Source organism: Thunnus albacares, chromosome 5 (assembly GCF_914725855.1).
Source record: "Thunnus albacares chromosome 5, fThuAlb1.1, whole genome shotgun sequence".
NCBI classification, from domain to species: domain Eukaryota; kingdom Metazoa; phylum Chordata; class Actinopteri; order Scombriformes; family Scombridae; genus Thunnus; species Thunnus albacares.
Window position 1 is genome coordinate 18,733,452 of NC_058110.1, and position 18,464 is coordinate 18,751,915.

An 18,464-nucleotide genomic window follows, 5' to 3' on the forward strand; every position below is an offset into this window, starting at 1 on the left:
TGATGTGACCTAAGGGATTCTATTCAGTAATTATCTGATTACCCGTCTGTTTTTTCCCCACTCAGACAACCTGCAACTGGATAACACTGTAACTCCCTGATTACAACTTACTCTACAATCAATCACCCATTAACAGGAACACACAGACACATAACCCCCCCCCCCCCTCAAACACACAAACACACACACACACACAGTGTCAAGCTAAAACACCACCACCACATTATTGCCACTACAAGATAGTAAAGGATAGTCTGACATTTAAAAAAAAAAAAAGACAGAATCCTTAGTGACACAAAGGTACGACTGCTAAACTTTTTTGTATCTTGTGACTTTGCTATCCATCTCTCTCAACCTGTGTTTTCAGTGTTTTCATTGCTTTGTGCAGACCTCAGCACTTCACTGAAAACCTGGTGCTGCACCACAATAAGAGTGCGCCTACGTCCTCTCTCCATGTCTTTTCACCATCCTTCCATTTATGAAAATGTTTGCCCTTGCCTTGTCAAGAATCTCTGTGTGAGAGGAGGAGATAATGCCTAGCAGCAAGAGAACAGCAGAGTCAATCTTTCACACAAACAGACTCACACAACCACACACACTCACAAATCCATCGTTATAGGTACTCGCATTCCAGCAAGGACACACATTTTTCTGTACACACACATAATATCACACAAAGAACCTTGTAGTCTCCAAGAAATAATAGCATATGCACAATTTTCCATTTCTGTACAGAAGGCCAAAGGACAAGTACACTATCTGTCTAAGATTTTGCATCCTTTGAAAAGAAAAACACTCGGACTCATCAATCATTTTTCCTTCCAGTTATCTGCTAATGGAACATCTATGTGAGGCAGATATTGAGTCATACAATACACCGACTGCAGCAGCATCAGTGACGTTAGACAGTCACAACAATGACAAACAAAGACAAGCAGTTCAGATGAAGGGCAGCTGGTGCACACCACTTTATCACTACATGAAAGCCAAAGGCAGAGCTTAACATTTTCAAGCCATCACTGTCTTTCATATGCAGCCAAACCAAACTTAAAATCCGCTATCATCACTTCTTGATTTTATCCTGAGGTGATTTTATCATTGCCAATTACTTATTTTGGTCAGATTTGTTTTTTAATGTATTAGTCACATCCCTGCTTTGGTCTTCCTTTTTCTCCACAAGTCTGGAGGAGCAGTGTTGAAATTGAATTTGCTGGCTAAATAATCATGTCTGTAGCACAGGCATGACACTTTAAAACTTTCAGCTTGATATCTTGCAACACCTGACACCAACAATCTGCATCTTTGACACTATCACTGTGTGGACTTGGAGGAGGATCACCTAATCTCAGGTCCCATTTGTGGCCTATTTTGACTACACAGGCCCCAAATGGCACCTGAGGCTATGTTTGGGATTATTTTTTCATTAATCTATATCAGAGTGATTTTATCCACCCCCATTGACGTTATCTATTTGAAATACATTTCAGTATAATATAATCACACCTCCACTGGCTCACTGTCCCACAACCAATTCATTTCAAACTCCTTCTCTTCACTTCTTAAAGGTCTTCATAACCAGGCCCCCTCATACCTCACCAGCCTTCTTCCAGCACCAATCTCTCGTCCCAAACATTTATAACTGCTTCAAAGGTTTGGTAAAGTCAGTCGGTTGGTTGGTCGGTCCATCAGTTTGGTCCAGACTTAAATATCTCAACAACTATTGGATGGATTGCCATGACATTTTGTACAAACATTCATGATCCCTAGAGGATGAATCGAGTTATCACTAACATTTAACTTTCCATCTAGCACCATCACAGTCAGTGGGTGGATGGGAAATACTTTTTCTCTATTGGTGGCAGTCAATGGTAGCTTATTTAAATGTTGCACAACTCCTGATGTTCACATTTAGCTCAAAGAACTGCTGTTCCTTGTTTGAATTGACAATTTTGTCATGTAAAGTATCTTGAGTAACTAAAAGAGTGCTCCATAAATAAAATGTTTTTAAAAAAGTAATCCAATACCAACACCTCCCTAAAAGTCTCAGTTTCACAAAGCTAGCATTTATTTTGATTTGTGTATTGGTTAAGTGTAGCTACTAAACTGGCAACTTAGTGAACATATTAACATTCACACATACAGGGAGGGAAAATTATTTATTATTTAAAATTATTTACATCTCAGTTCCAAATCGGATAACCTAAATCTGTAGTTTTACATTTCTGACCATTGACTGTGTATAAATATGGACGATGCATCCCCACTTCCTGCTGCTATGCAAAAGTGAAGCCAAAATATCTCCTTTCCAGTAGCTGCTTTCTTGCTTGTGTGATGTCATTGGGAGCCAGAGTCTGTGTGTCTGCGTCTGCTGTCCCGCTGCCTGACAGAGCTTTGAGAGTGGCTGTCACAGCTGTCAATCCTGACGTCACACCCCCTTTTTATATCGTCAAATAACTAATTAAAAATGAACTCATCAGAAAAATGAGCACTTGGACAAACATCAGCAATGTTGATAAGAAACCATCTTTGGGAAAAAAATAATTTAACATGAGCTTTGATTTTTTTTAGTTTAGCTCATGTCCCATCCGCTAACATGGAGGGGGCGGGACTTATGACCTATACTGCAGCCAGCCACCAGGGGGCGATTGAGATGTTCGAGAGCTGTCATGATGCCCATCTTTATATACAATCAGTATCTCCGACACATTCTCAACAAAATATTAAGAACTTTACAATGATACACAAAGTTTTTCATATTCATATTTCCATCCCTGAGCAGCATGACCTCAGGCACATAAAAAACTCTTATCCATACACAGGTAGCAGGTACAATGTTCTCTCCATTAAGACTTTTTCTCCCAGAGGTAATTTTCAGTCACACACAGGTAATCATTGTGAACCAGAGAGGCGAAGATACCCAACCCTCACACAAGAAATGAACTGTAAAGTAGTAAGAGGCCTCTGGGCTCAATCATGCTAGCGACTCAGCCACTTGGCCCACATGGGAGGGATATCACACAACCAGGGAATTCTAATCCATAAGGCTCCCTGCTCACTGTCTGCGCTGTAACCTACAGGCAATTTCAGGAGTCGCCTCACCCTGATGGGACTGCAAAGACGTGAAAGCCTCTGAACTGCGAAGACCTTTTTTGTTGAGTTACTCGTTTCCCTCTTCCTTTTATTAAAGAACTTTTTTTGTGTGTTCTTCCTGGCAACACGCCTCTGTGGTCTCGTATTTCATTGTGAATCTGACCTCTTCGTCGCCTCGGGTGGCACAGGGGCTTATTCACTCAAACTTTACAACATGTGAAAAGAAATTGGCTGCAGAGTCTGCTGCAGTGATAATCTAGGTTAGATGCAATACACTGCTGTACACAGTAATATGTACTGTACACACACACATATGTGCATTCACCTACCTGTGTGGCTCCTGTGTGCATGTGTGAGGGAAGCCAGACAGAGGGACAGCAGTAGACTCCACACACCTACTCCGCAAATGCAAGGACCCCGTTCCCGCATTCTGCCAGATAGAAACAAAAACACACATTAGAGAACACACACAAACACAGTGTCTTTTAACGTCTTTTTTTTTTTTTACTAACTGTTGGTAGCAGATACAGTATTCTCCCTTTCTGCCTTTTTAAAGCACACATGCATAAATGTAGGATAACTGTAAAACATATAGACAGAGAAGACGTTCACAGAGTGGTACCTTTGCCTTGCCAAAGAAAGAAAGTATTTACACATGGAAAACTATTGTTTACTGCAAACACATTCAAACAGAAGAGTATGAAGTTACTTCTATGTCTTTATTATGCAATCAAACAGAATAGGATTGCCATCAAAAAATAGATTTGAGAGTAAAACTATCAACACTGCCATCCAAAAGTTTTAATGCAAATCAAATAAATTTGTGATTAAAATGCGAATCAAAAACTTTTGCTCGTTGTTGAGCTTAATTTCATGAGCGGGACCTACACTGAAAGATGTATTGGCCAGTCGCAGATCTGGAGAGGACAGATAATCAATGCACAGGTATGTTTAAACATAACTTCCATCTTAGTAATGTTATGTTTGAGCTGGTGCATGTAGATTGCTTTTTTTTAACAATCTGTGATGTTTTAATGGGTTAAAAGATGTATATTATTGTGATTTTCTGCCTCCACTCCCGCTCTGTCTTCTCCATGGACTTCAAAACTCCGTCTCTCGTTTACTAATGTGGATGTTGCCAAGCTGTCACTCTGTTCGAGACTGGCCAATAGAGGCATGTCTTACATGTTTCAGCATAGGTCCCACCCAGGAAATTCAGCTCAACAGCAAACAAAACTTTTGGATTCGCAAAGAAAAGTTTTAGATTTACATTTTAATCACAAATTTATTTTACTTGCAATGAAACATTTTTTGATTGCAGTGCTCATAGTTTTACTCTCAAATCTATTTTTTGATTGCAACCTTATTCTGTTTGATTGCGTAATAAAGACACAAAAGTAACTCCATTCAAGGAGAGATGGTGAGAGGACAGAGAGAGAGAGGGAGAGAAACAAAGGGATGAAGGACAGAAAAAGATGTTAGGAGACCAACATTACATGTAGATTAGTTCAATTTCCCATGTTGTCATGCAAAAGGCAAACAATGTCAAACAGACATGAGCCAAGTGCTGTTGATACAGACTACATTGTCATGTCTTTGTATGTGTTTGTATATTTGGATGGTTGCAAACAGATGGCATCTGCTGAGTGAAGAGTATTTAATCCAAACCAAAGCAGTCCGAAGCTTTTACAACCTTATGTCTGTTGGGAAAACCTTATAATAATAATAAAAAAAACATTAAATAAAAAACTACATAAACCAATTGTGTCTTATCAGCAATGTTGCATTATTAATAATGGATCATCTTTCCTTGTAATAATTATTCCGGGGGAGGATGTAAACAATTATGAGTAAACATGCAGAAACTCTTGTTCTGTGTCTTCCTCTGTGTCCAAATGATGCCAGGTGTTTACATTGAAGTGCTGAGCGGGGATGCATATGATTAAAGCACTTTATATTCTGAGCACTGAGAAGGATGAAAACAGACAAACTCATTTTCTCCACCAGGGAAACTGTGTTTTTTGAGTATGCTTGTGTGTGTGTTTGTGTATGTAGGTCTGTGAATGCATAACGGCAGGAGGCTAGCAAAGCGAAAGCAAATGTATGAGGACAACCCATTTTAGCTTGAACGCAGCCTGTTTACTTTTTTTTTTTTTTTTTTTGGTTCCACAGTAAGTGGATGTGTCTGAGTGGTTGAAAAGATGTAGATTTGCCTTGAACACTGTGAACTACTGCTTCTACTCTTGGTTGCACATTTTTGATCTCTTTGCAACTCTAAACTCTCCACACCACCGAGAGTTGCTTTCTGTTTTATAATGTCTTGAAAGGGGAGTCCAGATTGAAGTGAACATGTCGTTTCCTTGTATTTGTACAGTGCATGGAGTGCAAGGCAACATCACACAGACTTTTTCTTTTGGTCTAGAGCGCATTATAACTAGTATTATCCAATTTTCTCTGCATAAAGCCAAGAAAAAAGGGGAAAAAAGCCAAGAACTGCAATTTGAACCAGAGCTGTATTAGTCAATTAATCAGTCAACAGAAAATTAATCTGCAACTATTTTGATAATTAAACAATCTTATTAGTGTTTTTCAAAGCAAAAATACCAAACATCTGCTGGTTGCAGCTTCTCAAATGTGAAGATTTGAGACATTTCTGTGTCATACATGATAGTAAACTGAATATCTTCGGATTTTGGACTATTGATCAGACAAAACAAGACATTTGAAGACATCATCATGAGCTCTACAAAATGGTAACAGGTGTTTTTCAGAGTTTTAATCGAGAAAATAATCAACAGAAAATCGATGATGATGTCACTCGTAATAAACAACCCTGCCTCTTTCACATGAACGTGCTTGTAGGTGGATAGGAAAACCCAGAGTTGATTGAGCTGGTTGATAACCAGCTTCATAGAGGTACTGGACGGCCAGTGTTAGGCTCAGTGAAGCCAGCTAATGGAAAGATATCCTGCATATGTTGAACTTGCTTCCAGGCTCCAGGTTTGCGTGAGAGTTTGTGCAGATGAGCTCAGTGCAGACACGATTATACACGCACACCTGAGCAGGCCTGGGTATGTGCTGATTGATGTGTTTATTTTGTGCGCATGTATTTGGGCATATGTCTGTGTGCATGTGTGTGAGCACTTTTGCCATGAGGAAGTGTGTGTGTTAAGCCCTGGCTTGAGTCCTGAGCTGGGTGTGTGAGTCATCTGGCTACGTAGCCAGGCATCTCTAAAGCTGGGTGAAGCTGCAAAGCCAGACAGGCTGAGCCAAGGCTTTTTCTGGTTAGAGGGCATCACACACACACACACACACAATCATACACATATATGCTTTATTTTCGCACTTCATCTCTTGTCTCATTCATCACCTCTCATCTCCTTTACAGTACTCTTCCTATATCCTATATCCTCGCCTCTCTGCCTCTCCCTCCTCCTCTTTCCCCCCTTCCTCCTGTCCTCACCTGTGCTCTGCAGAGACGCTGCCTGCTTCCTCTCCAGCTCATTTAGGCACACAGTGTTTGTGATGATGCAGTGCCACTTCATTACGGCTGGTTGTTTGGTGTGTCTGCTGCAGAATGAGTGGGTGTGTGATGTAGAAATGGATCCAGAAAGGAGCAGGAAAAGAGAGAGTGAGAGAAAAGGGGGGGTGGGTGGGGATAGGGGGTGGGGGGTTTGTGCGTGTGCCTGACTGCTCTTGAACACGGGGTTCTGATCAATAGCATCTAAACAGCTTGACTCTCCATCAGTATCAAGCTCAGCAGCCGACGGTGACTCATGTGCACACACACACACACACAGATCTGAGCACAGTCACATACACAAACTCACAAACAACAGCAGCTTTTATGCACTGATAAACCCAAAGCTTGCATGGTGCGAGTTAAGGAGTTTTAAATTTTTAAAACTGATTGTATACTAACTGCCTGTAAACGATCATGTTTCCACTTGTTTACATCTCTTTGTTTATTGCTCCAGTGCACAAGCATTAAGAAAATGTTTCCAGCAGTCCCTTGAGGTACTGCAGACGTCAGATAGAAATTCCTAAACTCCTCTGATTATATCAGCCGGCGTGAATAGTGGTAAGATAGCAGCATTGGGTCCTGTAACCCTGGATGATGTAGCTATTATTAACTAAACGCAGAGGAGCAAAAGAGAGAGAAAGAGCGAGAGGAGAAAGAGGTAGAGTTGGAGAAAAGAGTGGTGGTCTCAGATGAGTTCTGCAGTCTGTTCCATCCCTTTAATTAGTCCCATTGGAATGCCCTCCCCGCTCCATGCGGCTGATCAGCTTCCCCTCTATATCCCCAGTCCGTGTTTGTGTGTATGCGCACGTGGGTGTGTGTGTGTGTGTTTGTATGCATCTTAGCTAAAGCCGGACAGACATCTCACGGGCATAGGAGCTCTGGTTGAGCTCCCAACGGTTGAGAAGAAATACATTAATATTCAAAGAGTTTCCATTCCCTGAGATATTCGCCATTTGGAAAATGGGATGCCTTTACTCTCTACATCAGTCACAGCGGCAATTAACAGGAAGTGATTTTGCTATCAGAAGATATAGAGCGCCACTACATTACTCCTTGTCCCGAAAAACTGAATTGGTGGTTTTTAATACTGAGGAATGAGTTTAATCTGTGTCAGTGAAATAAAATTTGCGTGAGAATAAATCGTTTTGAGGCAGCAGGTTACACCACTACACTGTAAAACACTTTTAAATGTCCCCGGTGATATATTGTGTCAAATTGTATTAATATGAGAGAAGATTTCTGCACCGCAAAACACCAATTAGTGGTGAAATCAGTGATTCCTACAAGCTGTTGCCATGTTTGTGTATGTTCTTCTGTCTTTGTGCAGGAGGTGTGCCTTCGTCTCCCCCTCTCCCACACAAAGTTAACTAGCATTTGTATGACTGAATTAGGAGCCATAGATATGGATCTTATTCAACAGAGAACTTAAGAGAGATGACTATCGCAGTCTCCTGTGGAGCTGCACTGCGGTTAAGGTCATCAGGATACTCACAGTAGCTTGCTGTTCCATTCAAAGTCACTGTGTCAAAAGAAAATGGAAGATATTGTCTGAGATTGTCAAGAGGCAGCAAAGAGGAACGAAAAGGACACAGAGATGATAGAAAGACAGAAAGTTGAAGATGAAAGGAAGGGAAGCGAGTGCATATCGTATAAGGGAAGTGAAGAAGAGAAAGGTACAAGGATGAGGAAGAGGGAAGGAAACATAGGTTCCCACTATAGGACATGAAGGAAGAATGATGATGACATATACTGGTGATATTAAAGATTTTGACTTTTTCAATCTATGTACAATTGATCATTCTCTAAAACTTGCAATTCAAATTCAGTTCTTGCAATTCTATTTCAGTTGAATGAGACACACATCCAGTCGTGGAGGAAGAGGAGCAATCGAGTGTAGATTCACAGAACTTTTCAGCCAATCAGCACTTATGTTTTTGACCATTTCCTTCACTCCCATTGATCCACAGTAAGTGGAAAGGAGTTCTGTGAATCTGCACTTGATTGCTCCTCTTCCTCCACGACCGGATGTGTGTCTCAGTGAACTGAAATTGAATTGCACGAACTGAATGTGAAAGTATATAGAGTTGAATTGTCAGTGATATGTATATTACATGCAGTTTCAAGATTAGTGGAATTCAATTACAAATTATGCCATTCAGATTGAGTTTTTAAATGCAATTATTCAAGTTAAACAATTCAAATTCAAATATAAATGATTCTATAAATGATTCTGCCCATAATGCAAGCTCACACTGTACACACACACACACACACACATATAGCACAAAGTTGTGCCAAACAGGAAAGGTTATTCAGGTCAAAACCTTGGGTAACTTGAACGAGAAGACATTATTGCAATACCAGAAGAAAATAAGCCATGAAAAGTTGCAGGTGTGTGTGTGTGTGTCACTTGTACTTTATTTCTCCAATGGTCTGTAAATGTGTAGCGGCTAAGTTAGCACACAGAATAAGCTGGTTGTGAATGGATGGAACACAATAGCATGATGATTCGTCAGAGCAGATCTGTGTATTCTTCTGACTTAATGGAAGGGTTTGATTTGTAGCCGGAGTTAGGACTGTGGTTCTCCAAACCTAATTGCAACCTCGGGAGATTTCAGCTTGATTAGGACTTCCTGATCCTGCCAGGAGTGTGTGTGTGTGTGTGTGTGTGTACATGAGTGTGTGTTTCATGTGCGTTTCATTAATGAAATCCACAGTTTGGCCTTTGTGGATAAATTCACTCCATGTGACCTGTGGAGAAAGCCAGCGGCTCCAAATTAAGCCTCCAATTTAACAAGCATTGCGGTAACTCAATACTCTGTGTGTGTGTGTGTGTGTGTGTGTGTGTGTGTGTGTGTGTGTGTGTGTAGGGGGGAAATAGGGAGAAAGATGGGAGAGAAAATGAGGAGTGGGAAGCTTTTGGTCCTTTCCTCCTCCATTCCTCAGCTTCTTATCCCTCTCTCACTAGTTAACAGTGTGACGTCAGCAGAGTGCACATCACAGACTTGACATTCCCATCTTTCAAATCAGCTTTTGCCTACTGCTGCTGCAACATGTGTGTCCCTAACACATCCCTAAAGCTCGATTCGACCCAAGGGTGTCACACTCCATCTATCTCCCTCCTCTCTGTCTCTGTCTCCCTTTTTTTGCTCTGTCTCTGTCTGTCGCTCGCCTGGAGAACTCGTTGCACCGTGAGGTACAATCCTGATGTCACTACAAATCCATCGTCCACACACGACAGAGCCACCCCTAAAACATCCTCAGGTCAAACACACACGAAGATGTGAGCATGCACACACACACACATACAGAAACAACACACCACTGCGGTGAGTCTGCTGACAGTGCAGATCCAGGTGGTAAACGCAGTTATGTTGTCTGAGCCTTTCTATCACCCACAAGTCCAACAGCATCAGACAATAAAAGAAAAAGGGAATTGCCAGCCTTCACCTACAGGCGCAAGCTACACCATAGCTATAAGCTGGCTTAACACTGCAAAAATAACATCAAAGTCCCTCTCTTCATAGAATGCACAGCGCACCACTTTCATATTTATCTATCACATTTTGACTTCACTTCAATTTTCTGCAAGGTTCTTGGGCAATAACAGAAAAAAACCTCTTTGAACTAAATAAACAAATGCAAAGTAGGGATCTCTTGAAGCTTTGGAATTTAGGAAATACATTAAAGCGAAATGCAAATGGCCTGCACTGTGTGGTCCCTGACGCGAGGGAGAGAGGAGAGCGTCAGGCATGGGAGAACACGGACGTAAAAAATAATCCAGAGGGAAGAAATGGCTTCTTTAATTCAATTTCTATCCAGGTTTCTTGACTTTTGTAGCCTCTTGGCTGGGATTATTAAAGCACTAGATGAGCAAAGTGAAAATCTATCCAATACTATAAGCCTTTGTTGACAAATGTAGTGCAGAGTAGGAAGAACAGCAGAAGAAGAACAACACTGACTCCAAAGAACTGATGATGTTGCTGAACGAGCAACTTTAAGAAATTGGGCAGTTCAATAAAGCCCAAAATACACTGCCGCCCAACGGTCCACATCGAAACAGCTACCCCTATTATTGTCTATGTACAACTCCACACTGGTAGTGGCGGCAGCGGCAGCTATGCGCGACACTTCACACCACCTATTTCCAGCCTCACTGATCCTGAAAAAACGCATTTTATTTACTAGTTTGTTGCTTGCTTTTCAATGTACTTTTAATCATTTCACTTGAGCCTGTTTCCTCTAAGGCAAAAATTAAAAAAAAAAAAAAAAAAAAAAACTCCACTTCCTCTCTGCTTGCTCCAGTAGCAGCTTGACTTCCTCTACAACTGGTCAAGTTATTAATCAAAAAATAGACAACTACAATTAGGGGTAAAAATTGATTCTTAGATGTAGCGCAATGCGGATGATTCTGCATAAATTCACAAATGTCAAAAAACAATTTTCTACGCCGTCACTCAGAGACTAACGTTAGCAGAGCAGCAAACTCCAGCAGTAACAAACAAGAACAGCTGACCAACACACACTGCAGCATTAAACAACTTAAACCAACTCTGAGGTGAAGAAAATAACTCGGTGCTCAGTCTGTTTCACCTCAAAAACCGTGCACCCACTCAGCGGGTTGGACAGCAGGAGACTGTAAGATGCTTTCAAATTAATTAATTAATTAATGCAGTTAACTTTTTAAAATAAATCGGCTGCAGACCATTTATCTCATCTGCCAGTTATGTTTCATATTGTATTTCAGTGGACTAAGGTGTGAATGGTTTTGCACACAGTATACTTGAGCAAGAGACCAAAAATTGTGCTTCCTTTTCTATTCATTCAATCGAGAGTCGATTCTGAATCGAATCGGACACCAAAGAATCGGAATCGAATCATGAGATTCCCAAAGATTCACACCCCCACTACAACAGGCAACTCACCCATGGCAATTCGTTGTCTCGCACTGTGTTTGGTCTTCCTGTTGACACGCTGCGGTGCAACACTTCCTATTGGTGCTCAGGGCGGCACTTGACGCACATCATATGATGCGCCGTGGCACTGCGGCGGCAGTGTGTTTTGCGCTTTTAAGAGTCTCATCCAATAAGGAACCACTGAGCCTCAGATGCTTCAGGATAATTACCACTAGCACTGTGAAGATGCCGGAGGCTGAAAGAGAGTGCAGCTGTGCCCTTGTTTCTGGACACACTGACAGAGGAAGAATGCAGCTTCTACTTTTCCAACTCATTTAATAGGAGTCTGATTTCATCCGTCCATCTCCCAGACAGACAGGTGAAAGTGAGCTGCAGTAAAAGCCCTCTCTCCCCTCTACTCCTCTCTTGTTCTCTCTATTCTCTCCTCTCACTTGTGCTTCCCAACTTAATTTTTCATCGTACTGTGGTTTTCAGAGGGCCAGTGTATTTTCTTCTCTCCGCCGCCCTCAGCTGGTATATTTAGATTGTGTCTCTCCTTCCTCCTTTACCTCGCTCATCTGCTTCCTTAACACTCACTGATTTCTTTATCATTAACATGAACACTTTTTCAGTCACTTCCACGACATCTTTGCATGCACAGACACCAGTGTTGGGCATGTTGTTGCTTACGTAGTATGTATAACGCCTTAACAATGTTATCACATCACCTTACTAATTACTCAACAGCGAAAGTAATTAGTTACATCACTCATTACTTTACTTTCATTTCTCAGCCGACAGCTCCTTCAAAGGTGCCTACTAAACAGCTTTAAAGCCTCCACATCCACATGTTACATCTTCTGTGCTTAACACAAGTAGACAAAGAAAATGAGACAATGTGGTTTAACAAGCAGCCAGTCTACAGTTTAGAAGTATTTATTTAACAGCAGCTAGGTTAATGTTAGCCCAATATCCCACATAACCCGTATAACCGCATCCCCACACCTTCAGAACCCGCACGTAACCAGCATGTACCAGACCAGTCCGTCCACCGAACGCACAGACACCAAACCGACCTTTCACTGTTTATCTAGTCATGATTACTTAATGTTATAGAGAGATACTCAAAGCCAAGGTTTCAGGGGCTTTCAAAATAAGTTAGGCTACACAAAAATACCATGATTAGGAATGTGGATAAAAAGTTGCATAAAGTTTAACAACTGTACAGTATATTTAAAGTTTTTCAACACATGACAAATACATGGATATGAATGGATAAATTAGACTGTCAGTGTTCCTCGAGTACAGGAAACATGTTGATGGGACGTTGTATGTGGTAATGTTTTGTAATATCAAAATTTTCTGTCCAATTATAAATTTTGATAAAGCTAATTTTCATGGATTTTTCTGCTCCCGGTTGTATTTTCTGTTTATCTCTGTTTATCTCTTCATGAATATGTTTTGCTCATGCTGCACGAGAAAATATGCCACTGAGTTAGTCCTGTTTCTATTTAACTGAGTTATGACTTCAAAAGGATGTGATTTTTTTATGGAAATTGCTTCAATCGGGTGCCAATTGTTAAACACACAAAAACATTATCTTAGCTGTTAAACCACTTTATGTCCTGCTTAGAGGAAGCCTCTCGTGTTTCTCAGTAGAGATTCAAAACTGAAGTGGCCTATAAGGACCACCCACACACATTAAGAGGTTGTCCCTACAGGAAAACAGTCTCAAACACTTTGAAACCAACACCTGCCACTGAGGGACACGCTGCACTGGCAATACTCTGTTTAAAATCAGTCACGTCGAGTTATAAGAAAGCCTGCTGCCATTTGGGAACCTGAAAGAATGTTCAAACCGAGCGTGAAAAACTTCATCTAGAACTGGATTCATCCATGTGTGTCAGCAGAGGAGAACGCTGCCAACGCTGCTGGTTACAGTTTATGTAGGAAAAAAAATGAGAGCGAAAGAGATAGGCAGGATAAAAGTATATTAGAGGAGTCAACAATCTACTTTCCCTGTTGTTTTTTTCCATTTTAGAGAGAAAGTGTGGGCGGGGGAGAGAGAGAAAGAGTCTAATGATCAGTGATGTGAGTAGATGAGAGGCAGGAGGTAATGATTAGTGTCCAAGCTGCCCTTAGAAACTTCTGCCTCAGTTTAATGAATACTTAAAGAGGGGGAAAAGAGCCCAAGAGATGGCGAAAGGGCATTGGTGTATCTTCTTTCTCTCCCTTCCTTACTTTTTTTTCTCCTTTCTTTGTCTCTCTTTCTCTCCCTGACACACAGGGCAGGAGTTTCTTAAGAACAAACGTAAAGATCACAACAGGGGACTTTGCTGATGGCTTCAGTCCATTCTGGTCTCATTTTGTAACTCTCTTAAACTCCCCCAGTTCAGACCTATTTCTCTGCCCTAAATGCATAATTTTGTAAATGAAGCATCTGCTTGGGTGGTCCCTGTAGATCCGTGTGTATCCGGCTGAGGCTGACAGACACACACACTATCACTCAAAAATAGTTTTGCTAACTTTCCCCAAAAAATTGCAGCACCTATTCTGTTAGGAGCAAACGACAGGGATTCATATGTTAATGTTTCAAGTTTGGAGCAATAATAATGAGAAGAGGGATGTTTGCAAAGAAAGTTTGATAATAACATATGCTTGTAACTGTTACAATGATTAATCATAACACTGAGAAGGTGGGTTGCTTTGTGAACTGAAGCAAAGTCTGTATTTAGGTTTTTGCCTAAATTAGGACAGGCCCGTATTAAGAGCACATTTATTCCGTGCAAGTCTGGATGTGGTGCCATACAGATAAATAATACACTGGAAAAACTGCAGAGAAAAGCTAACAAATAGTTGTCATTATTTATCTGTACAAAATCGCTGTCAGTGTTACTTTAATAACATAACTGGTGTATTGACAGCAAACAAATCTATTTAGGTCTACTAATGGATTATAATTAAGTCGTATAGGGGTGATCAGTGGGTCTCTTGATGACAAAAATCAAGAAAAAGGATAAAAATAGTAAGATAAACTAACTGCACATGCAGCACACAAAGCTTTTGTCTCTCCTCCCCACATCATTCCTCCTTGCATCCCTATTTCAACTCACTGCTTGGTGCACATAACTTATGCATGCTGTTTTCATACAGGTTGCCATGTTTTGGTTTGTGCTTTTGTGTATGTCCATTGTGTGTGTGTGTGTGTGTGTGTATGTTGTGTTTGCAACTAGCAACCGTAGATAGCAGCAGAGCAGTAATGGTGTATAACTCATCCTAATGATGCAACAGTAAAAGCAGCAGGTAAGGTCAATACGAGAGGATGTGACAGAGGGTGAACCGCCAAACACACACACACACATGAACACACACGGACAGACTTATGAATAAATGAATCCCACACGCACACACACACACACCTCCAGGCCCATAAACATGTGCCCTGCCCATCTCTATATCACTCCCCATCCACTGTCTCCCATTATTTTTTTCTCCTGTTATTTTTCTTCTTCTCTTCCCTCCACCCTTCACCCACCCCTCCTCCCCTCCATCTCTCATGGTAATATTGTTGGAGGTCAGCCGACACCCTGAGGAGAACAGCTGATGAATGGATCTATGATCACTGGCTGTAATTACAGTGTCAAATGAACTGTTGGCTGTCCACTATGTGCAGGTTGGGTGTGCACATGTGTGTGTGTGTTCCTTCCTAATGTGCAAGTCAGCTCCCCACAGATGCAGTTGCAATATCAGCATACACAACAACAGATGGGCTCCGGTTACACACACATGCATGCAAAACCTCTGTCTCATGTATCATTTATCATAGTAGGAAGTAACGAAAAATAACAGCATGTCCCATTAGAATATTTTTAACCGTATGTGCTGTTCGTGTGCAGCAACGGAGCTTCTGTCTTCATCCTAATTATAACATAAGTGTACAGACTCATGACACAAGCAGGTTAGTATCTAAACACGTAACCATAATGCATCTTGTCATAGCAAATTCAACTCAGCAGGAACCGCTTAACAGTGCCAATAAGTCTGGCAGATGTGTAGCTTTTGGCACACACACACACCAGAATTCCCATCACAAGTTATGCCAACAGATCAGGGTGAGCTATTGACTTTTACACACATCCACTGCACCAGACATAATAATGGAGAGCTGAAGCCACTGGGGCAGGCAGATCAGCAGCTGGGCTGGCAAGAATCAGAGGCAGACAGACGGACAAGCAGAGACTTTCGTTTTTCCGGAGGGCGAAGTTGTTTCTCTTTTTGTTCTGTCTCACTCTCGGAGAGAAAGAAAGAAAGAAAGAAAGAAAACAGTCAAACAAGATGCTCTTGAAACTGAGCCAATATACTCTCAGCATTGTTGAATTAACATTTATTTACATAAGTCAAAGCTTAGGTCTCAGACTAATGTATGGCTTTTATCCACTAATAGAGGGTCTTTCTTGAACTTGCTGCCGGTACGTGTGTGGTTTGACTGTTTCTGCATCTGAGTTTGTGAGTGATTCTGTTTTCCACATCCTGTTAATCTGGGCAGACATTTTCCCTCACTGTCAATGTAAATTGAGTAAATAATTTATACTGCTTGGCCTCATGCACCCATGTGCCTGCAAGACACACACACACACTCAGATATCCACATGCCAGCATCTGTTTCCATGGATGCATCATATGCACAAGAAAACATTTTCGCCATGGCAAGGCACCACCTAATCCAATTCAGAGCTACATCTAGAGGAAGAGTAAACATGGATACACATTCCTGTCACGTGTGTGTACGCGTGAATATGTGTCTGCATGTGTATGCATCTGTATGTGTGTGTCAGAAAGAGAGACAGACAGAGAGAGAGTGTATGTGTGTGCGTGTCTGGTTGGTATTCCAGGGTGGCTTGTGGTGAGTGTGGTTTCCCACAGTTCTTATCAGAGTTGTGATCACAGAAAACTGGTCTCCTCAAATAGAACACATCCCTCCCTCGCACTATCAGGGACACACACAAAGACACACGCACACTCATGCACAAACACAAGGACAGACAGACACGCAGCCATCGCTGTGTTTCTGTTTGTGATTCCCTTCCTTGAGTCTAATTCAATCCTAAACTTATAACCCGACGCCGAAACACTCGTGCAACCAAGAACATGAATGCAATTTGGAACAATCTGAGGTGAGTGTGTCTATCTTATGAATATATAAGAGTTTTTTCCTTTGGAAGACCTGCTCAGAACCGGCAGAGGTGTTCAGCCTGGGGATGGATAAAACAATTGCTGGCTTAGAAAAACTGAAAACAAAGAGAAAAAAAAATGCTGCAGCAAATACAAAGTACCAAGGAAAAGAGGACATGTAATATTCAGTGGGAAAAGTAAAGAGGTCGACATTTTGAGGATTGGTTGCTGGGGTAAAGGTGGGGTGGAAAAAAAAAAGCAAATGGCTGCCAGGTTGTACATGAGTTTGCCTCTTTCACCCTGCAGTTTCATTCCTGAGATGCAAACACTCTTTGTGTGTGCTCGCTTTTTATCAAGAAACGGTCTAATTGACAAGCCAGTGATGTAGTGTAGTAACTCAAAGTACATAAGCTGTGTACTCACATTAAAGCAACTCAGCACTTCAGTAGCAGTGAGGCAGATCTGCATGCTGATATGCTGAGGAATGCATCGCACACAGCAGCAGTTCATGCAGAGGTAAAAAAGTGACTAGAAAAATACTTAGATAAGAAGAATCTTGTTCAAAATCTGGCTTTGCTTCACTCTGGGAAATATGTCCTAGTTAGCACCCTAGTGTACACACACAGACACTGCTAATGAACAGGCTGCTTTCTCACTTGGGATTTCTCTCCTTATATGTGTCTTTCTCTCTACCTTTACCACATCCCTCCCTCCTTCTACGTTCCCATGACAGCTCCTTCTCTCCAGGGTTTAGATATTTGACGTGTGTCACTCAGACCTGCAAGTTGTGAACCCACACACACACCCTTGTATGTAAATAACACCCAGAATGACAAAGCACCTTTCCCCGAAACAAGAAAACACAAATATAATGAAATAGTAATGACATACTCCTTGTGCTCTCTCTCTCTCTCTCACACACACACACACACACACACACACACACACACACACCTGTGATCTGAGCTAGTCCTCAGTCAGTGAATACAGGAGCACAAGTCACTATGACACCTCTCGTAAGTGGCACCTCTGCATTAGCAAATTGGGCGAACAAATAAATCTATAATTCTCAAACATCACAGGCTATTTGTAATGCGTCAACCCCTCCGATCCGTAATGTATTCATGTTATTCATCTTCACGCTTGCCATACACAACCCCTCTTATTCCAATACTTGTTTTCACATCCTTTTAATCAAATTTGCATGGATTAATTTTCAGAATGTTTAAACCATTGAGTCTCTTGCCTATAGATAGCTCGGCAATCCGTTTGAAGACTGAGAGATACACTTCATAGTTTAACGTTGTATTGTGTGATATGTGTGGTAATTGAAGCAACTAGTTATTTCCCTGCTTTTGTTGCGGGTCACAGTAATGTTTCATCAAAGACTTACAGCTGTGAGCCTCAGTGTCAAACAGCCCCACATTTTGAGGCAGACTTCAAACAGTTCATTTTTAGTCAGTCGTATTAGCCGTTTTACTCGGAGGCGGAAGGCAATGGTTTGTTCAAGCCAGGTCGAAAAACCTTTGAAAATTATCTGGTGCATGCAGTTGTGTCACAGAAATAGAGAAAAGGGAGGAAGAGAAATGGAAGGAGAGAATGGATCATCATTGCTGGTGTCAGTTAACAGGAAACACAAAGTAAAAACATGAGCCAACGTGGCCGTCTGAAACCACTTCTTAAACTGAATCTCTAACATGGAGAATCATGTGATATATAAAAGAGAGAATGATTTTTACCACCCATGGCTCTGCTTGCGGGACTTTGCAGGATCTCGTAGGTCA

The 18,464-nt window shown here is 41.4% G+C and overlaps 1 protein-coding gene across 1 annotated transcript in view; it reads right to left on the reverse strand.

Annotated features, from left to right (window-relative positions):
- The window catches only part of LOC122981694 (chemokine-like protein TAFA-2), a 72,941-nt gene that overhangs the window by 36,219 nt on the left and 18,258 nt on the right, over window positions 1–18,464 (reverse strand). Inside the window, exon 2 of the mRNA XM_044350364.1 lies at window positions 3,420–3,520. Within this exon, the coding sequence (XP_044206299.1) occupies window positions 3,420–3,519 (100 nt within the window). The 5' untranslated portion in view covers window position 3,520. The remainder of the gene's footprint in view (window positions 1–3,419; window positions 3,521–18,464) is intronic.